At 39.3% G+C, this 15174-nt stretch overlaps 1 protein-coding gene across 5 annotated transcripts; it reads left to right on the top strand.

The window, feature by feature from the left end:
• ywhag2 (3-monooxygenase/tryptophan 5-monooxygenase activation protein, gamma polypeptide 2) lies at window positions 1-14049 on the top strand. 5 transcript variants are annotated; one of them, XR_002841881.2, is made up of 4 exons: window positions 1-245; window positions 10033-11039; window positions 11387-11435; window positions 12066-14049. XR_002841881.2 is itself a non-coding variant. In XM_023842672.2 (2 exons), exons 1-2 carry the CDS (start codon window positions 159-161, stop codon window positions 10687-10689), a joined length of 744 nt encoding a protein of 247 aa, XP_023698440.1. In that variant the 5' UTR covers window positions 1-158; the 3' UTR covers window positions 10690-14049. The 5 variants fall into 5 exon arrangements, 1 of the variants encoding a protein (XP_023698440.1); XR_002841880.2 differs by having other exon boundaries at window positions 11387-14049; XR_002841879.2 differs by having other exon boundaries at window positions 10033-11435.
• The last annotated feature ends 1125 nt before the right edge of the window (window positions 14050-15174 follow it).

The raw sequence follows: 15174 nt of genomic DNA, 5'->3' as shown, positions 1-15174 counted from the left end.
GTAGAAATTGCAGGGAGGGGCTAAGGGGGTCCCGTCGGCACGCGCAGACAGCAGGGAGCAGCTGCAGTAAGAGGATCGTAGTGCCGCTTCACAAACAAGCAGCATTTTAATATTCACTTTAAAATTAAGATTAACGCGCCTACCAAAAGCAAGTGAAAATGGTAGACCGCGAGCAACTGGTGCAGAAAGCCAGGCTGGCCGAACAAGCTGAACGGTATGATGATATGGCAGCTGCCATGAAATCGGTAAGTTTTTTCTGCTCCAGAATCATTTTCATACATTTTATATTTTCTGTTTTGTCCTGTATTGGTTGATATTCCCGGAGTTTACCAATATTTGGAGCCGTCATTATTTTAATAAATTATTATATTTAACCTTTCTTTTCCATAAATGTAGATGTACTAGCATACATAAATGCGATATATTGCGAAAAATACATTGTTAAATCTTTCATGCTGTTTATTGGCGAAAATGGAATTATTTGCAGGCTGGAATGAACTGTTCGAAATGTCTAATCTTTAGATAGAATAAAACGGTCTAAATGTACTGCATGTCGTTTACCCCTCCCCCTCTCTTTATATGGATGTATGTACAATATCTGTTTGTGTGTGTTTGAGGTTGTCAAATGATTTAAACACGCTGTTGCGGATATTCTACTAATATGTAAAGAACAAAGCTGATATGTGGTTTTTATAGCCCAGACGTCTAACGGGAATGGTGCCGAATGCAGACAGTGATTTCGGGGCGGTGCCTTTTCGCCTTTCAGTGTAACTAGTCATTTTAATGGCGTGTAATGGGCGTAGGATCCTGACTACGGGATAAACACTATTTAAATAATTTAGCTAACTGTATTATTTGTGAACATTGCTATATCATTCATCACGGATTTTCCCAATGGTTTAATTAAGGGCCCCCTAATGACAAAGCGCACGTTTTTATACCGTATAATTTAACTACAAACGAAACCTTTAATATATACCTTAATGTATACATATGTATGACATATTCAAATATGTTTACCTGTGCACATCTAGTGAAATATTCATTTTCAGATCCGGACGGAAAATGGCCGTGGGCTGCTTGGTTTTTGTTTCAATTAATTTTCGTATATGTGGAGAAAGTAGTTAACATCTGTATCAACATATGGATTTTCGTTGAAAGATTTATAATGATTGTCAAAATGTGCATTGAATTCGCCAGAACTATATTTCCAGAATATTCTGTTCCTGTCATATTGCAGTGAAAATCAGTAAATCAGGTTATGGTTTTTTATGGCTGTATGTGACTACAGCTTCAGCAGGTAGCGGGAAAGACATGCCGCAGCCTCTTCCAAAGTACAGGATGCTTCCGGATTTTTGGTAATAAATAAATATCGTACATCCAAATGCGGATTTAAAATTACTGTTTTTGGAGGCCTAAATGTATGCGGTTTTAGATTCGCATTCCTGAAAGCCCTCGCTATGCGCCATTGATAGGGAAAATACGCATTGTATTGTGTATCCCAATTCGTGGAGCCGCTTAATATACCAGCGCGCTTGTGGGTTTATTAATTATTACCTTTTAATGATCTAGTGTAATTCTCGTTGTCAGATCACAGGAGACTTTACTTGGTTTTTGACCAACTATTACGTTGGTGAAACGTAATTTCTGTTGGGAGAATCAAGTAGTAAAACACAACTTTCCATTTTTTTTCATTAATTGCAATCACGTAATTTGTGAAATAAGCATATATATATATATATATATATATATGTGTGTGTGTGTGTGTGTGTGTGTGTGTGTGTGTGTGTGTGTGATATAATGGATCATACATTGAAAAGTGCATTGTCATCAGACACCGTTTGCTTGTGTGCCCGGTGTCTTTGTGCAGTATAATGAAACGATTTCCTGAACTGCCTTGCCATCGTGGGTAGTGAGCTGTCAGCTCTCAGTAGGAGGGCCTAAGCTTTACAATAGTAATGGAGACACCGATGTTCACTTTGTCATCTCATCGGCTCATTTCTTAATTATGTTATTTAAGTATCTAGTTTAAATACTACTTTCACTACCTTTCACATTTAGATTTGGGTGCACATCAGTTGAAGCCTCCATACATAACATTTCTTATACTATTAAGAAGCATAAAATATTTATGTAATGTTACTTGAATTGTTTCTTTGTTAACTTAGTTACCATTAGGATTCATTACCTGAGACGAGTCTGTGCACCGTTCTCCCTGCTACGGGTAATCACATGCAGCTGCAGTCATGGCAACTGGCTAGTAGCAGTGTTGTCCAGAGTATGTTTTAAAACTCTGAAATGAACTATATTATTGAAGAAAGTTGTTTTCTTTTCAAGCACCATTTTTTCTCTTAATCTGCCCCAAACCGTTTTAGGTATTTATTTGGATGGAAAGTATCCTTATTTAGTGTTTCACATGTGAATTAAGGGAAACATATGAAATGTGCAGCCCTGGAGATTCCATCTCCTGATATTGAGGAGAAAAATAGTTGCCTGCTTCTTGCATGTATTAGTGGAGGCACTTCATGCATTAAACAAGTTAAGCTAATGTGAACTTGTGGTTGTTTATAGTAATGCAAGTAGGTAGCTGAGCCTGATGATATAATATACACAAATACTTATTGAAGTAAAATGTTAAATACAAATCTCTTCAAGGCTGAAATTATTTCTAAGATGGACACATCAGTGGATTGCCTCCACGAATGATCATCAGATATTAGTCCAAGATTTCATCGTCCTGTTTATCAGTTGATTTATTGTAAAAGTCTCATTAGGATGAAACCATTCATTCCACTTATCCAGCATTTCTAGGGCATCTGAAACTCAAGTGCTGGTGTGTGGTCCATGAAATTCTTTAACTTGTAGCACCTCACTCTGTAAGCTGTAGCTGTGCGGGTTCATCCAGTGTATAGGAAAACTTAAGAGTCATGGTGCTCCAAATATCTGTAGTGAAACTCATTGACTCAACATCTTTGACTTGCTCGTCAATGAGCATAATCACACTAGAGTACAGTTCAGGCAAAGCCACCACAGAAATATACACTCAGTGACAAAAAAGTTAAGCACCCAGACAGAGTGGTGGAAATTAAATGAATCTGCACGTGATGAAAGGTCATGTGACTGTTTCGCAATGATTATAATATTGGATCAAACGGACAACAGAGTTGGCAGTATGGGCACACTACTGGTCCCATGTCAGTAGGGTGTGGCACCCCCCCGGGCCTGGATACATGCAGCGATACGATGCGGAAGGGAGTCGTACAGCCGTTGTATCCTCTTCTGCACCCCACAGCTGTTGTAACTAGCCCTCGAGATCCTGCAGATTGGCACCAAGTCTGAGTTGATGTCCCAGCTGATCCCACACATGTTTGTTTGGGGAAAGATGGGGGAACTGGCTGGCCACGGGAGGATCTCAACATGACACAGACAGTCCATAGGCACTTGTGCCGTTTGTGGATGGGCGTTGTCTTGTTGAAAGACTGAAGCAGGGTGCTGTCTCAGGAGGGGTAACACATGCGGACGCAGGATGTCACTGACGTAGCAGTATGCTATCAAAGTCCCCCGAATCACTAGCAGAGATTATCTGAAGTCACACCCTGTGGCTTCCCACACAGTGTTGCTAGCAGTAACACCGGTGTCTCTCTCCACACCATTGGCAGGATTGGTCCTCTCTCCTCGGTGCTGCCATATGCACACACAATGGTCTTCCATGGTAATGCAGAACCAAGATTCATCACTGAACATGGTACAGCGCCGCTCGTCATCAGTTCATGCCTCCCGATTACAGCACCACTTCAAACGCAGCCGTCTCTGTGCTGGTGTTAATGGTAGCCTACGCATGGGATGGTGAACCCATAGTCCGGCTGATGCCAGTCGTTGAGACAAGGTGCGGGATGGCAAGTGCAGATGTCATGGGATTCTGTAATGCTTGGCACACAATGCGACTGGTGATCACTTGGTGTGGTCTGTCTTGGGTTACTGGAACCTTCACAGTGTGTGTGGGTGCCCTCATGTGCCCATTGGTTCCAACATCGGGCAACTATGACATCTGCATGCACTGCATGCCGGGCAATTGCACAATACGACCACCTGGCCTCATGCAAACCCACAATGCAACCCCAATCAAACTCCATCAAATGCTGGTAATGCTATCTAATGCGTCTACGAGGCAACCTTTGTGTCTAGTGACTAGACGTGCCAGCTTCTTGCAAATCAGATCTTTTACATACCTATTGCTGGTCTGCACATGTACCAAATTAATCCAAATCAGAGCATTAGTTCTGGGTCTTTAACTTTAACTGAGTTTATTTTCAAAATGACAAACTGTAGCTTGGTTCTAGATGTTCCATCAAGCGACAAAATCCCACATTGTCTACAATACCTAGAACAATGAATCCTAGTACCTTTTCTGTTACTTTCACTGCTATTGGGCTGTTGTTTGGAAGTTTTTCATGACGGCTAAATGCCCCAGTCAAGGTCAGCTGTTTTTAACTCTTTCTTTTTTCTGTTTGGCTTGTCTGAGCTCCTCACGTTCCTTTGTGTGATGAATTTTAAGGTGCTTGATTAAATTGTTTGTGTTGTACACTGCAATGCTACTTCCTCTCAAAACTTTGTTTTTACAAAGATTGCAAATCTTATAAAATACTTCCAGATTGCAGACGTTTGTTAGTTTGCTTTGAAAGTCACATTTACTATCTTCACCCTCTTATCTGATTTTCTTACTCTCATACAACTGCAAAGGGTATGCATATGACATAGCAGGCAGAATTCACTGCAGTCACATCCACTGAGTGGCAAAAACACATCTTAAATGTGGAAGAGCTGTCGTACAATTCATTGTACAAATCAATTTACCAAGAAATAGCAGCTATCTTTTTACAGACTGCCAAAAACTAAATATGTAAGTATCGACCATGGATTGGTCACATATGGCCGATACCCGATCTGTCTAATTAGGTATGGGTCGTGCCAATACTGATCCCGAATATCAGATCGGTGCACCTTTACATGCTGATTAGTAGTCTTTGAGCTGACCTAGAATGGGTAGAATGGATAGACATGGATTATTCTAACACCTTTCTTGATACATCAGGTAAGCTATGTTGCCATGTTTTGTTGACCTTATATTGGACTCAGGATTCAAGATGTTATCTTGCTAATTTGTGAGAGGTAGCTTGAGTTTGAGCTCATTAACGGATGTAACACATAGCATCATTAGATCAATAAATGTACCAGTTATAATGCTGAACCCTTTTGTATGAAGTCTTTTGGAGAGTTTTATGCAATTCCTCAGAACTCAGAACACAGAAATTCAATGAAAAATCCTGGAAAAAGAATGTTAAAATTTTGAGTTTTCTCTGCAAAATGTGTCTGTGGAAGTACAGTTCTGTATCACTTTTATTTCATTTAATAGGTTTTATTACATATTTATATGCAAACCAATATGTGCAAATATAAAATACAACGAACTGAACACTTTGGAAATTTACTGAACTGAACTGTAAACAAAATTATTGATGAAATCCAATTCTCTTTAATTTCATGGATTCTTTTATAAAATTTGGAATTGTAATGTTTTATTGGGATCTTTCTTGTAGACTAATTCTGTGCCTTGCTCACAGTGACGGGGAAGTTACTTGCAAAAGTAATCCATTACAGACAGAGGTGGAAAGTTCAGATCCAGAAATACAAATCCAGACAAAGGTTTTGTTTCAACCAACCAGCTGAGTATAAACAGTCACAGTCACAGAGTACTGAACTGGTTAGTTGAAACAATTTGGTCTGGATTTGACCATTAAGACCTGGACCCAGCACAATTCCCATACTGACCAAACAGACCCACTGATGATCATCTTTCTACTTGACGCCATACTGGCCCACCTGCACAACAGGAATTTTGTGAGCATGCTGTTTATTGATTACAGTTACAAGCACTGAACTCCATAAACCCCTCCAGACTCATCAATAAGCTCAGTGACCTTGGACTGAATGTTTCCTTGTGTTACTGGGTACAGATAGATCCCAGATAGTATGAGTGGTCGGTAACGTCTCATCGACCCTCACCATCAACATGGGGCCCCCCAAGGGCAGTGTCCTGAGCCCTCTGCTGTTCTCCCTGTATACCTGTAATTGCATAGCCGCATTCAACTCCAATGTCATTGTCCAGTTTTCAGACAGTACAGCTGTGGTAGGCCTGATCACCAATGACATATAGCAGGCCTACCTGGAGGAGGTGAAGAAGCTGTAATTTTGATGCCAGGTCAACAGCATACTCCTCAGTGTAAGAAAGACAAAGTAGTTGATTGTGGACTTTGGTAGGAGATAGCAGAGGGACTAGCACCACATCAGTATCCATGGTGCTTTGGTGGAGAGGGAGGATAGCTTCAGGTACCTTGGTGTTTAGAGAACCGAGGACCTGACTTGGTCCCTGTATACAGACTCCTTATTGAGGAAGGCTTACCAGCGCCTGTACCACCTTAGACTACTCAGGGACTTCAGGCTGCCCCTCCCATTACTAAGAAACTTTTACTCTGCCACTATTGAAAGCATCCAGAGGGAACATCGGGAACAACAAACAGCAGGACTGTAAGGCTTTGCAAAGGGTTGTGTAAGTGCAAGTGCACCATCGGACTTTCACGTGCCAACCTCTAGAAAGTTTACATTGGACAATGCAGGTCCAGGACCACAACGATTATTAATACTCCCTCTTCTGAGGCCAGGCATGCACTCACTACTGCTGCCTGAAGGCCAGCACAGAAAGGCTGGGGAAGAGCTTCTTTCCCCAGGCAATTCTGATCCTAAATGAGGACAGTGTTTAGGACCCACACACCATCGTACGCTACAGTCTACTTAACTCATACAAGTAGATATATGAATACTGATATAAATGCTTATTTACTTCTGGACTCTTGCAGTAACTCAACTTACTGCCAATTTTGCACACCTTAGATATTTTGGTTGTATTTAATGTCTAATATCTGTAATACCTGATGCCTTGTCTCTGTCTTGTCTTTCAAACTTGTGTCCTTTTCCCCATAGTCTTGAGCTAGGCAACAGTGCATTTCACTGCACATTGTTCTCAGTATAATTGTGTATGTGACGAATAAAACTTTGAACTCATTGCAGCCTTAGCCCTTTTTCTTTTTTGGCACAATACAAATTAGTTTAGAGAAAAGTGCCTTACCACTAGTTGTCTGTGTTTAGAAAACAGAGTATGGTCGGAAAACAACAGAAATTCCCCCATCACTGTTGTACTATTTGAGAGATATTAAAAGAAATTGTTGTGTTTTTACCCCACTTATTCATTTTTTACATTGTGAATATGTGGTGTTTTTTGATTGGGACTACATTGAGTTGAAGGAAAATGTTGTTTTCACAAAAGCAAAATAAGTTGTGTACATGTGAGAGCACGAGAGTGTATCTGTACAAAATCTGCAGTATGTTAGTACATTTACTATGTTGCTATGTTGAGGTTTGGTACACTTAAACACAGAAAACAGAATTTTCAGAGTGGGATCATGATCATTTCAGTATAATGTAAACAAACTAGTTTTTATTTAATGATTCTAGGTGGACAGGATACATTACTGAGATGTTGCCTACATCTAATAACAAGAACGCTAGGATGCTTGCTAATGTTTGTAATGGCAATATTATGTGTCAGATTAACCTGGTATTATAATTTTAAATAGAACTTGCATATAGACCATTGTTGGTCTTTTGTTTCTTTTCCTTTGAGGTGCTGTCTCAGGGTGTATTGGGGGGGGGGGGTGTTCTGTTCCGTTCCATCATGTTCTTTGTTAAAAAATCTCCAATAAAAATTTGATCACAAAAAAAAAGAACTTGCATATACAGTCACACACCATGAACCTGGAATGGATGGATAAATGGATGATTCTTTGGTAGAGCAAAACCAAGATGACACTTTCATAATTTGTGATATTACTGTTATCTGTAATTTTCTTGTGGTTTTCAGTAAACTTATTATAATAATACAAACTATATATTTCATATTAATAATGATCATAATACGAACCTTTATTTGCACCATTGGCTATACAGTAGGCTGCAGTGAATATGTCATGTAAAATGAATACATTAATGGTGTAACAGTATTAAATTTTCCAAGCTCATCACTGGAAGGAATTCCATCAAAACAAATTTTCTGGCATATATGGATCATTATAGTGTTAATAACAGTAATAGTTTTAATCTTACTCAGCCTGTAAAGTCAGCCTGTGCATAACAGAAGGTCAGTAACACATGCATGCATTGATTATGTCCAGTTTTGGATGTGCTGTAGGGCTTGTGAAGGCACTCTCTTCACTGGTATCATGATGCCTGTCACCATAGTAGCTGTGGTGGTACCGTATGCCAAATAAGCAGGTTGCCATAGAAACCCAGAGCTGATTTCTTTTTGCTTATCTAATGGGTTGAAAGAAGCAAATAGAAGGAAAATCAGTGTTCAATCTTCACTTTTAGTAGTGCTGTAGCAGATCCAGCTTAATGAGGGTATTTAATTGGCTGCATTTAAGATAAATTCTAAATCTTCAAGATATGGCTGAATGCAGTTTTTTACAGGTATTATTCTACTAGATGTTTTAAAAACAATTTTTTGCAATATTTCTTTTAGAAGATTTGTCAAAAAACTGTATTATTCACCAAGTCAGACATGGTAACAGTAGGTAGTTGTCTGTCTCTGAAAAATAATTTAGGGCAGCACTATTCCCTTTTGCTTTGTACAGGTCATACTATTTTCAGGATCCTTTTGCAACAAAGGTCATTTTTGACTCTAATGGGCTGTTTTCTCTACAAAAATGCTCCACGTTGCAAAGATTATGAGAAAACCTAAAGCAAGTACTCATATGTATTTGTATACAAATTATCTTAACTGATCTTACAGTGAAATTGCTCCCACTCTATTCAGTTTGGTAGAAAAGGGATTGGTTGAGTTTTGTTTTTCCCGCTGGAATATAAATTAAAACTCTGGTTGAGTAGCTGGCTGGATAGGTAAGAAACATTAAAAATTAAACTAGGTCACAGTTGAACCATCTGTTGTATACCATGCACAGAAGTGTTGCTAAATTTGGTTTACTATAGTCAAACTCAGGCCTGAGAAAGTGTTTAATTTTAAAAAATGATCTATAACATTTAGGTATATTTCATGGATGTACCCAAACATGAGTACATTATTTGGAAATGCACAGATAACATATTGTAAACAGATTTCTTTCTTCCCAAAGTTGTTGTTATTTGGAAAAAGTCAACTCCATGACTGACATGTCAGTGTTTCTTCAAATCGATTCATATTATTGAGGATGGCCACTAGATATAAATGCCCATTCTGTTTGAAACACAGGATTGTGATTTCAGTAACTCATCATTCCATTTTCTGCAAATTATTTAAAAATTTATGGCTATATTCTGTAGTCGAGCCACCAAGCTAGTACACAACCGTCAGCGGGCTGAGAGCTGAGTTTTCCTGGCTGTCACTCTGGGAAATTCACATGGAGAGGGAGAAGGTGTCAGTGTCATGTGCAGATTTTTTTCAAACCCCAGTACAAACCCAAACCCCTAAACCTATACATCCCTTATACATCCCTTGACATTTTTAGTTGTATGTGTTAATTCCTTACAAAATCACATAAAAATTCAGGGAAAAAATTGGGGGGGGAAACACTGTTATCTTTAAAACTGAATCTTTCGATTTATAAAACTTTTGTTTTTTTCCAGTTTCCGATTGTTCGATGTTCTTCTCTGGTTGGCGGGTGGGGTAGTTAGAAAATACAGTTTTAACGGGACTTCCAATATAAACCACATCCACATCCGGTCTTCAATCCAAATACAGATCCAGAGAAAGATAATTTTGTTGGTTGAACAGATACAGATAATGAAGTCGCTGTACGATTCTTTTTCTGTTCTTTATGTTTATTAACATTCCATGATACATAGAACACTGTCATCAAAGATATACTATACACTGTTAATAACACATTTTCCTAACTTCCTATCTTTTCTTTTTCCACCAACCAGGTTACAGAACTGAATGAGGCACTGTCCAATGAGGAAAGGAATTTGCTGTCGGTAGCCTACAAAAACGTGGTTGGGGCCCGTCGCTCCTCATGGCGGGTAATCTCCAGCATCGAGCAGAAGACCTCAGCAGATGGGAATGAGAAGAAGATCGAAATGGTGAGAGCCTACCGTGAGAAGATTGAGAAGGAGCTGGAGGCGGTGTGCCAGGATGTACTTAACCTCCTAGACAACTTCCTGATCAAGAACTGCAGCGAAACACAGCACGAGAGCAAGGTCTTCTACCTGAAGATGAAGGGCGACTATTACCGATACCTGGCCGAGGTGGCCACGGGCGAGAAGAGGGCTACGGTGGTGGAGTCCTCTGAGAAGGCATACAGTGAAGCTCACGAGATCAGCAAGGAGCACATGCAGCCAACCCACCCCATCCGCCTAGGCCTGGCCCTCAACTACTCTGTCTTCTACTACGAGATCCAGAACGCCCCCGAGCAGGCCTGCCACCTGGCCAAGACCGCCTTCGACGACGCCATTGCCGAGCTGGACACCCTCAACGAGGACTCCTACAAAGACTCCACGCTCATCATGCAGCTGCTCCGAGACAACCTGACGCTGTGGACGAGTGACCAGCAGGACGACGAGGGAGGCGAGGGCAACAATTAAAACGTGAATCGCGCTTGCAAGGCAAAAGGGTCGGTGGACTTTGGCAGCAGCTTTTGCCAATGTTACTACCGCAGCAGCTGTTCTTTATTTTTCCACAAGTTTAAAGAATACAAATGAATATAAACGGGAGGTTAAGTGAAATGTAGAATTTAAAAAAGCACCTCCACCTTCTCAATCGCCTCCTCAGCATTTGCCAAAACCAAACGGAGGATGAGGCCAATCAGTCAGCAGTGGAGGCTTGTGAGCTGTACCTGTGAGTCTCACACATGCCTAGGGACTGTTCATGTAGTACAAACAACGTGGAGCTGCTTGTTTATTGATTGGAGTGGAGTAAGACCATTGTAAGAGTAGTAAGTATAATGAATTCCTGACCGGGAGAGCTTCTCAAAACCAGTTTTCATAGGTTCCAGTGTTGTACATCTTAGACGGTTGCTAAGAGTAAACCTTGTCATGATGAGTAATACAGAGTCCAACCATAAATGGCCGAAATTGACATGCATGAGTACTTGCCTGAAAAGGGAAAATAATTGAATGTGGATCAATGTTTTAGTTAAAGATGCATTGAAATGTTTAAATTCCTTTTAAATCATAATACCAGTAATAAATCCCTTGTAAAAGATATGGTGAAATATGTGAGCTGATTTGCTACCAAAAACACTGTAGTATCTCAGTCTTTTTCTTGTTTAAACTTGCACAGAGTCTACTGGAACCCAAAAATCTTTTGTGGAGGTCAAGGTACTTTGGAGGTAAAGATTTAAGAGGACTAAGCAGCTTTGAAGTTTGTGATGTACCTTTTGTGTTTTTTATGAAATGCACTTGCCTATTATACTGTTTCTTCAGTGTAAAACAATAGCTTCTCAAATATTCTCAATGATTCGATATTGTGCATGCTGGTGATGTATTTAATACAGTAGCTTGTCTTTAAGGTATCGTAGGTGTTATGTATTCCTATGAAAAAGAATTAAATAAGCATTAATCTTAATACTTTAATTTATTACTTCTTGGTTTGGTTGTATTTTTCCGTTGCTTAAGTATGCTATACCAAAAGAGTGTTCGTTAATAAATTTTTTATGGATGTTGCTATTGTGAGATGCACTTCTTGTGTTTGATTTGTTGAACAATTTATGAAAAAACACGGGAAAAGTAAAAACACCAGTGTTAGGATAATCTAATTGTCTGGTGTAATGGTAAAACTATGATAATGGCGTTGTATCATGATTAACGTTTATTACCTTTCTGATTTATGTTACAATATGCAGTAAGATATTTAAGGTTTGAACAGTGGTAACATTTCAGAATCAGTGTTTCTGTAAGTTATTCATATGGACCATTATTTATGACTATATATATTGTTGTATTTCTTGTTCACTTTTTAGCTGTTTCCTGATTGGTGAAAATGTGGAGCAGTCACTTGAGCAAAAATAGTAGTAACAGTTATAATATTCATGAAAATGTAAACAAAAAATACAACAGAATTATGACTGGACCAAATCTCTGCTGTTTCGGTGAGTTATGTCACAATATTTTTAGAAATTGCATTGGTTTAGAGATGAGTTAGTAATTTTGTTTTTAGAATTGATGTATTATGAATATGATTTTAAAACAGCAATTTATATTTTCATTCATGTGACTAGGGTCTAATTTGTCTAACTTAGTTTTTGTTTAGTGACTCAAAATAAGACAGCAGTGACAGAAATACAGGACAGAAAAACCACATAAATTGGTTCTGACATACTGCTTACTTATCTGTCACTGGGATATACAAATATATCTTTTATTCTTGTTTTTGTTTTACCCTAAATTTTTGCTGCTATTTCAGGTATTTTCTTATTTTTTTTACTAAGTGATCTGCTCTGAGGTTAAGATCCCTTTTTTGTGTGGGACAGTGCAATTGGAATGGCATCTATAAAATCCTGCTCATTCCAGGTTATATTTCATTAGCGTTTGATAAGATACCAGTGAAGGTTGTCTTGTTGTTGTTACTGTTGCTGTTACTGTTGTTATTCCATATGTGACACAACTGTAATTGTGATGTCCTACCTATACTGGTGAGGAGCTGCTTTAGTTTAAACCATCTTTTACCTTAGGATTAACGTTAAATCATCTTATTCACTTACTGAATTGATTATTATGATTATTATCTTTCTTTTTTTTCATTTGACTTCAGTGCAGAGCATCATTGCGGACAACAATAGTGATAGATGTGGGGTACAAAGTGGGAGGAGCTGCTGCAAGCAACAGTTCAAGCTGGAAAAGAGGCTTTTACCCCGAGTACGTCCTCTATACAGTTTTCCACACATTTTGCCCTATCATGATTTTTGCTGTTTTCCTTGCTGTTATTTTAAAGCCATCTTCCATAACAGTTTATCACTGTGAAATGCCTGGTATTGCAGACAACCAGGCTGCAGTCCAACAAATTGGGGTTTTCTGTCCCACTAGACAAATAACACCACACCAGTCCAGACACACTGCCCTATTTACATCACATCTAAACAGGGTTTTAATTTTTTTGGTGGGGTGGGGGTGTGATAATAGATGCTTGTTAAAATCAGGCTGGTGGTGTTGGGTGTAGAACTAGATTTGTGCAAATTCCGAGTGACTGGTTCATGATATTGTGAGACATGAGAATGGAAAGGAAATAGTGGGAGGGACTGTTAAAATTTAGAAATGAATCATAAAGACTCTTAAGAATGAACTAGCTCCAGACAACTTGCTGTTGCCTTAGCTTTTTGGACACCAACATAATAAGCATTCTATGTGCTACTAAGCCAGCTACCAAAAATAATAAATATATGTAAAATGTATCCAAAGGGAATTTGTTTCATTAGTTGGTGGAAAAGTTATAACAATCAAGCTTTTGTAACCATTGCTTTGTTTGGATGTGTGTCTTAGCAATACTTCTGGTTCCTAGACATAGGGTCATTATAGTGCAGTTTAATGTTTTGTCTCCGACACTGATCCTTACCATATTGTTCAGTCCTTAAGAGGAAGGAAAAAAGCACCCTTACACAAAAAACAAAAACTGCAGATGACAGGATGCTTCTTGCTGTTCCCATGAACATTCACAACCACATGCATGCTCTGCTGCATCTTCCAATAGAAAGTGAGGAAGTACCGAATGCGTCAGCTGATGGTGGTTACTAAGGCGACAGTGTGTAACTGTGTTATCCTGCCTTGTTTGGGAAACTAATGAGTGATCAAGGTGCTGGGGTAATTAAAAGTAATAATAATTGGGTGGGTACAGTTTCCACAAATGGGAAACCAGAAACGGGAAGGTATACTGTTACAAAGGCATTTGTATGTTTCTAAGGAAAGCTGATTGCCTTCTGTTACCTATTAAAGATATTGGTTTCTTGGCAATGTCTCATTGTTTTTGTGATGAATTTTCTTAAGGTTTACTGTCACACTTCGGCCTATATGAGCTGTAAAATTTTGCTTGGACCAAATCCATCCATCCATTGTCCAAACTGCTTATCCTTCTGGGTTGCGGGGGGTCCGGAGCCTATCCTGGAAGCTGCGGGCATGAGGTGGGGAACAATCCAGGATGGGGGGGCCAGCCCATCACAGGGCACAGTCACACACAATTTACTCACACATGCACACCTATGGGCAATTTAGTAACTCCAATCAGCCTCAGCATGGCTTTGGACTGTGGGGGGAAACCGGAGCACCCAGAGGAAACCCCACGATGACATGGGGAGAACATGCAAACTCCACACACATGCAACCCAGGCGGCGACTTGAACCCTGTGGACCAAATCTGTATCGCTTAATAATGGGAAAAGTCATGATTGGCAAATGGTTAAATTTTAGAAGATATTGAGATTGTGGCATGCATAGCAAGGTTATGAGTATGCATTTGTGACTACATGCCATTTACCCATACTTTGAAACAGATTTTAAGTTACGAAAATCTCAGCTCTACTGCAGAATACCTTATAAAGCTTTAAGCAGAGCCTCAGTCCCATATCAGTTGCAACATCCTTGCAGTTTTACATCAAATAATAAATCAGACCCTGGAATTCTATGATCAGGTGCTCCATAATTATACATAAACCATTATGTGTCTTAAAATGGTCCCCGTGGTCTCTGAATATTGTAATTATATTTATTTAGCAGTCAGCAGGGTCAGTCTGAAGCAGTTGGAGTGAAAGGTCTTGTTTAGCGGTCCAGTGGCGATTATGATTTCTCTGTTTCTCATAGGATTTGGCCCCACAGCCATCTGCACATGGGCACAAATTCCTAACCTACTGAGCCACACACTACCCATTAAATTACATGAAATGTGTTCATTTTGTGGTTTCAAGTTTAAAAATACCTCCCAGTTTGGCATTTTAATTTTAAGCCTATGTACATTTTACACCAAGAAATAAATATTGGTTTTGAGTTCTTGTCCCATCTACCTGATAACAGGCTGTCTCAGGCATCATTGTCACCAAATCCTGTCACTGCAGCTTTCAGGTGCTTCAAATAAAAGTTCTCCCA

The sequence above is a fragment of the Paramormyrops kingsleyae genome, chromosome 17 (assembly GCF_048594095.1).
Source record: "Paramormyrops kingsleyae isolate MSU_618 chromosome 17, PKINGS_0.4, whole genome shotgun sequence".
NCBI classification, from domain to species: Eukaryota; Metazoa; Chordata; class Actinopteri; order Osteoglossiformes; family Mormyridae; genus Paramormyrops; species Paramormyrops kingsleyae.
The sequence above is the reverse complement of the archived record's forward strand: the minus strand, read 5'-3'. Positions and strand labels throughout refer to the sequence as shown.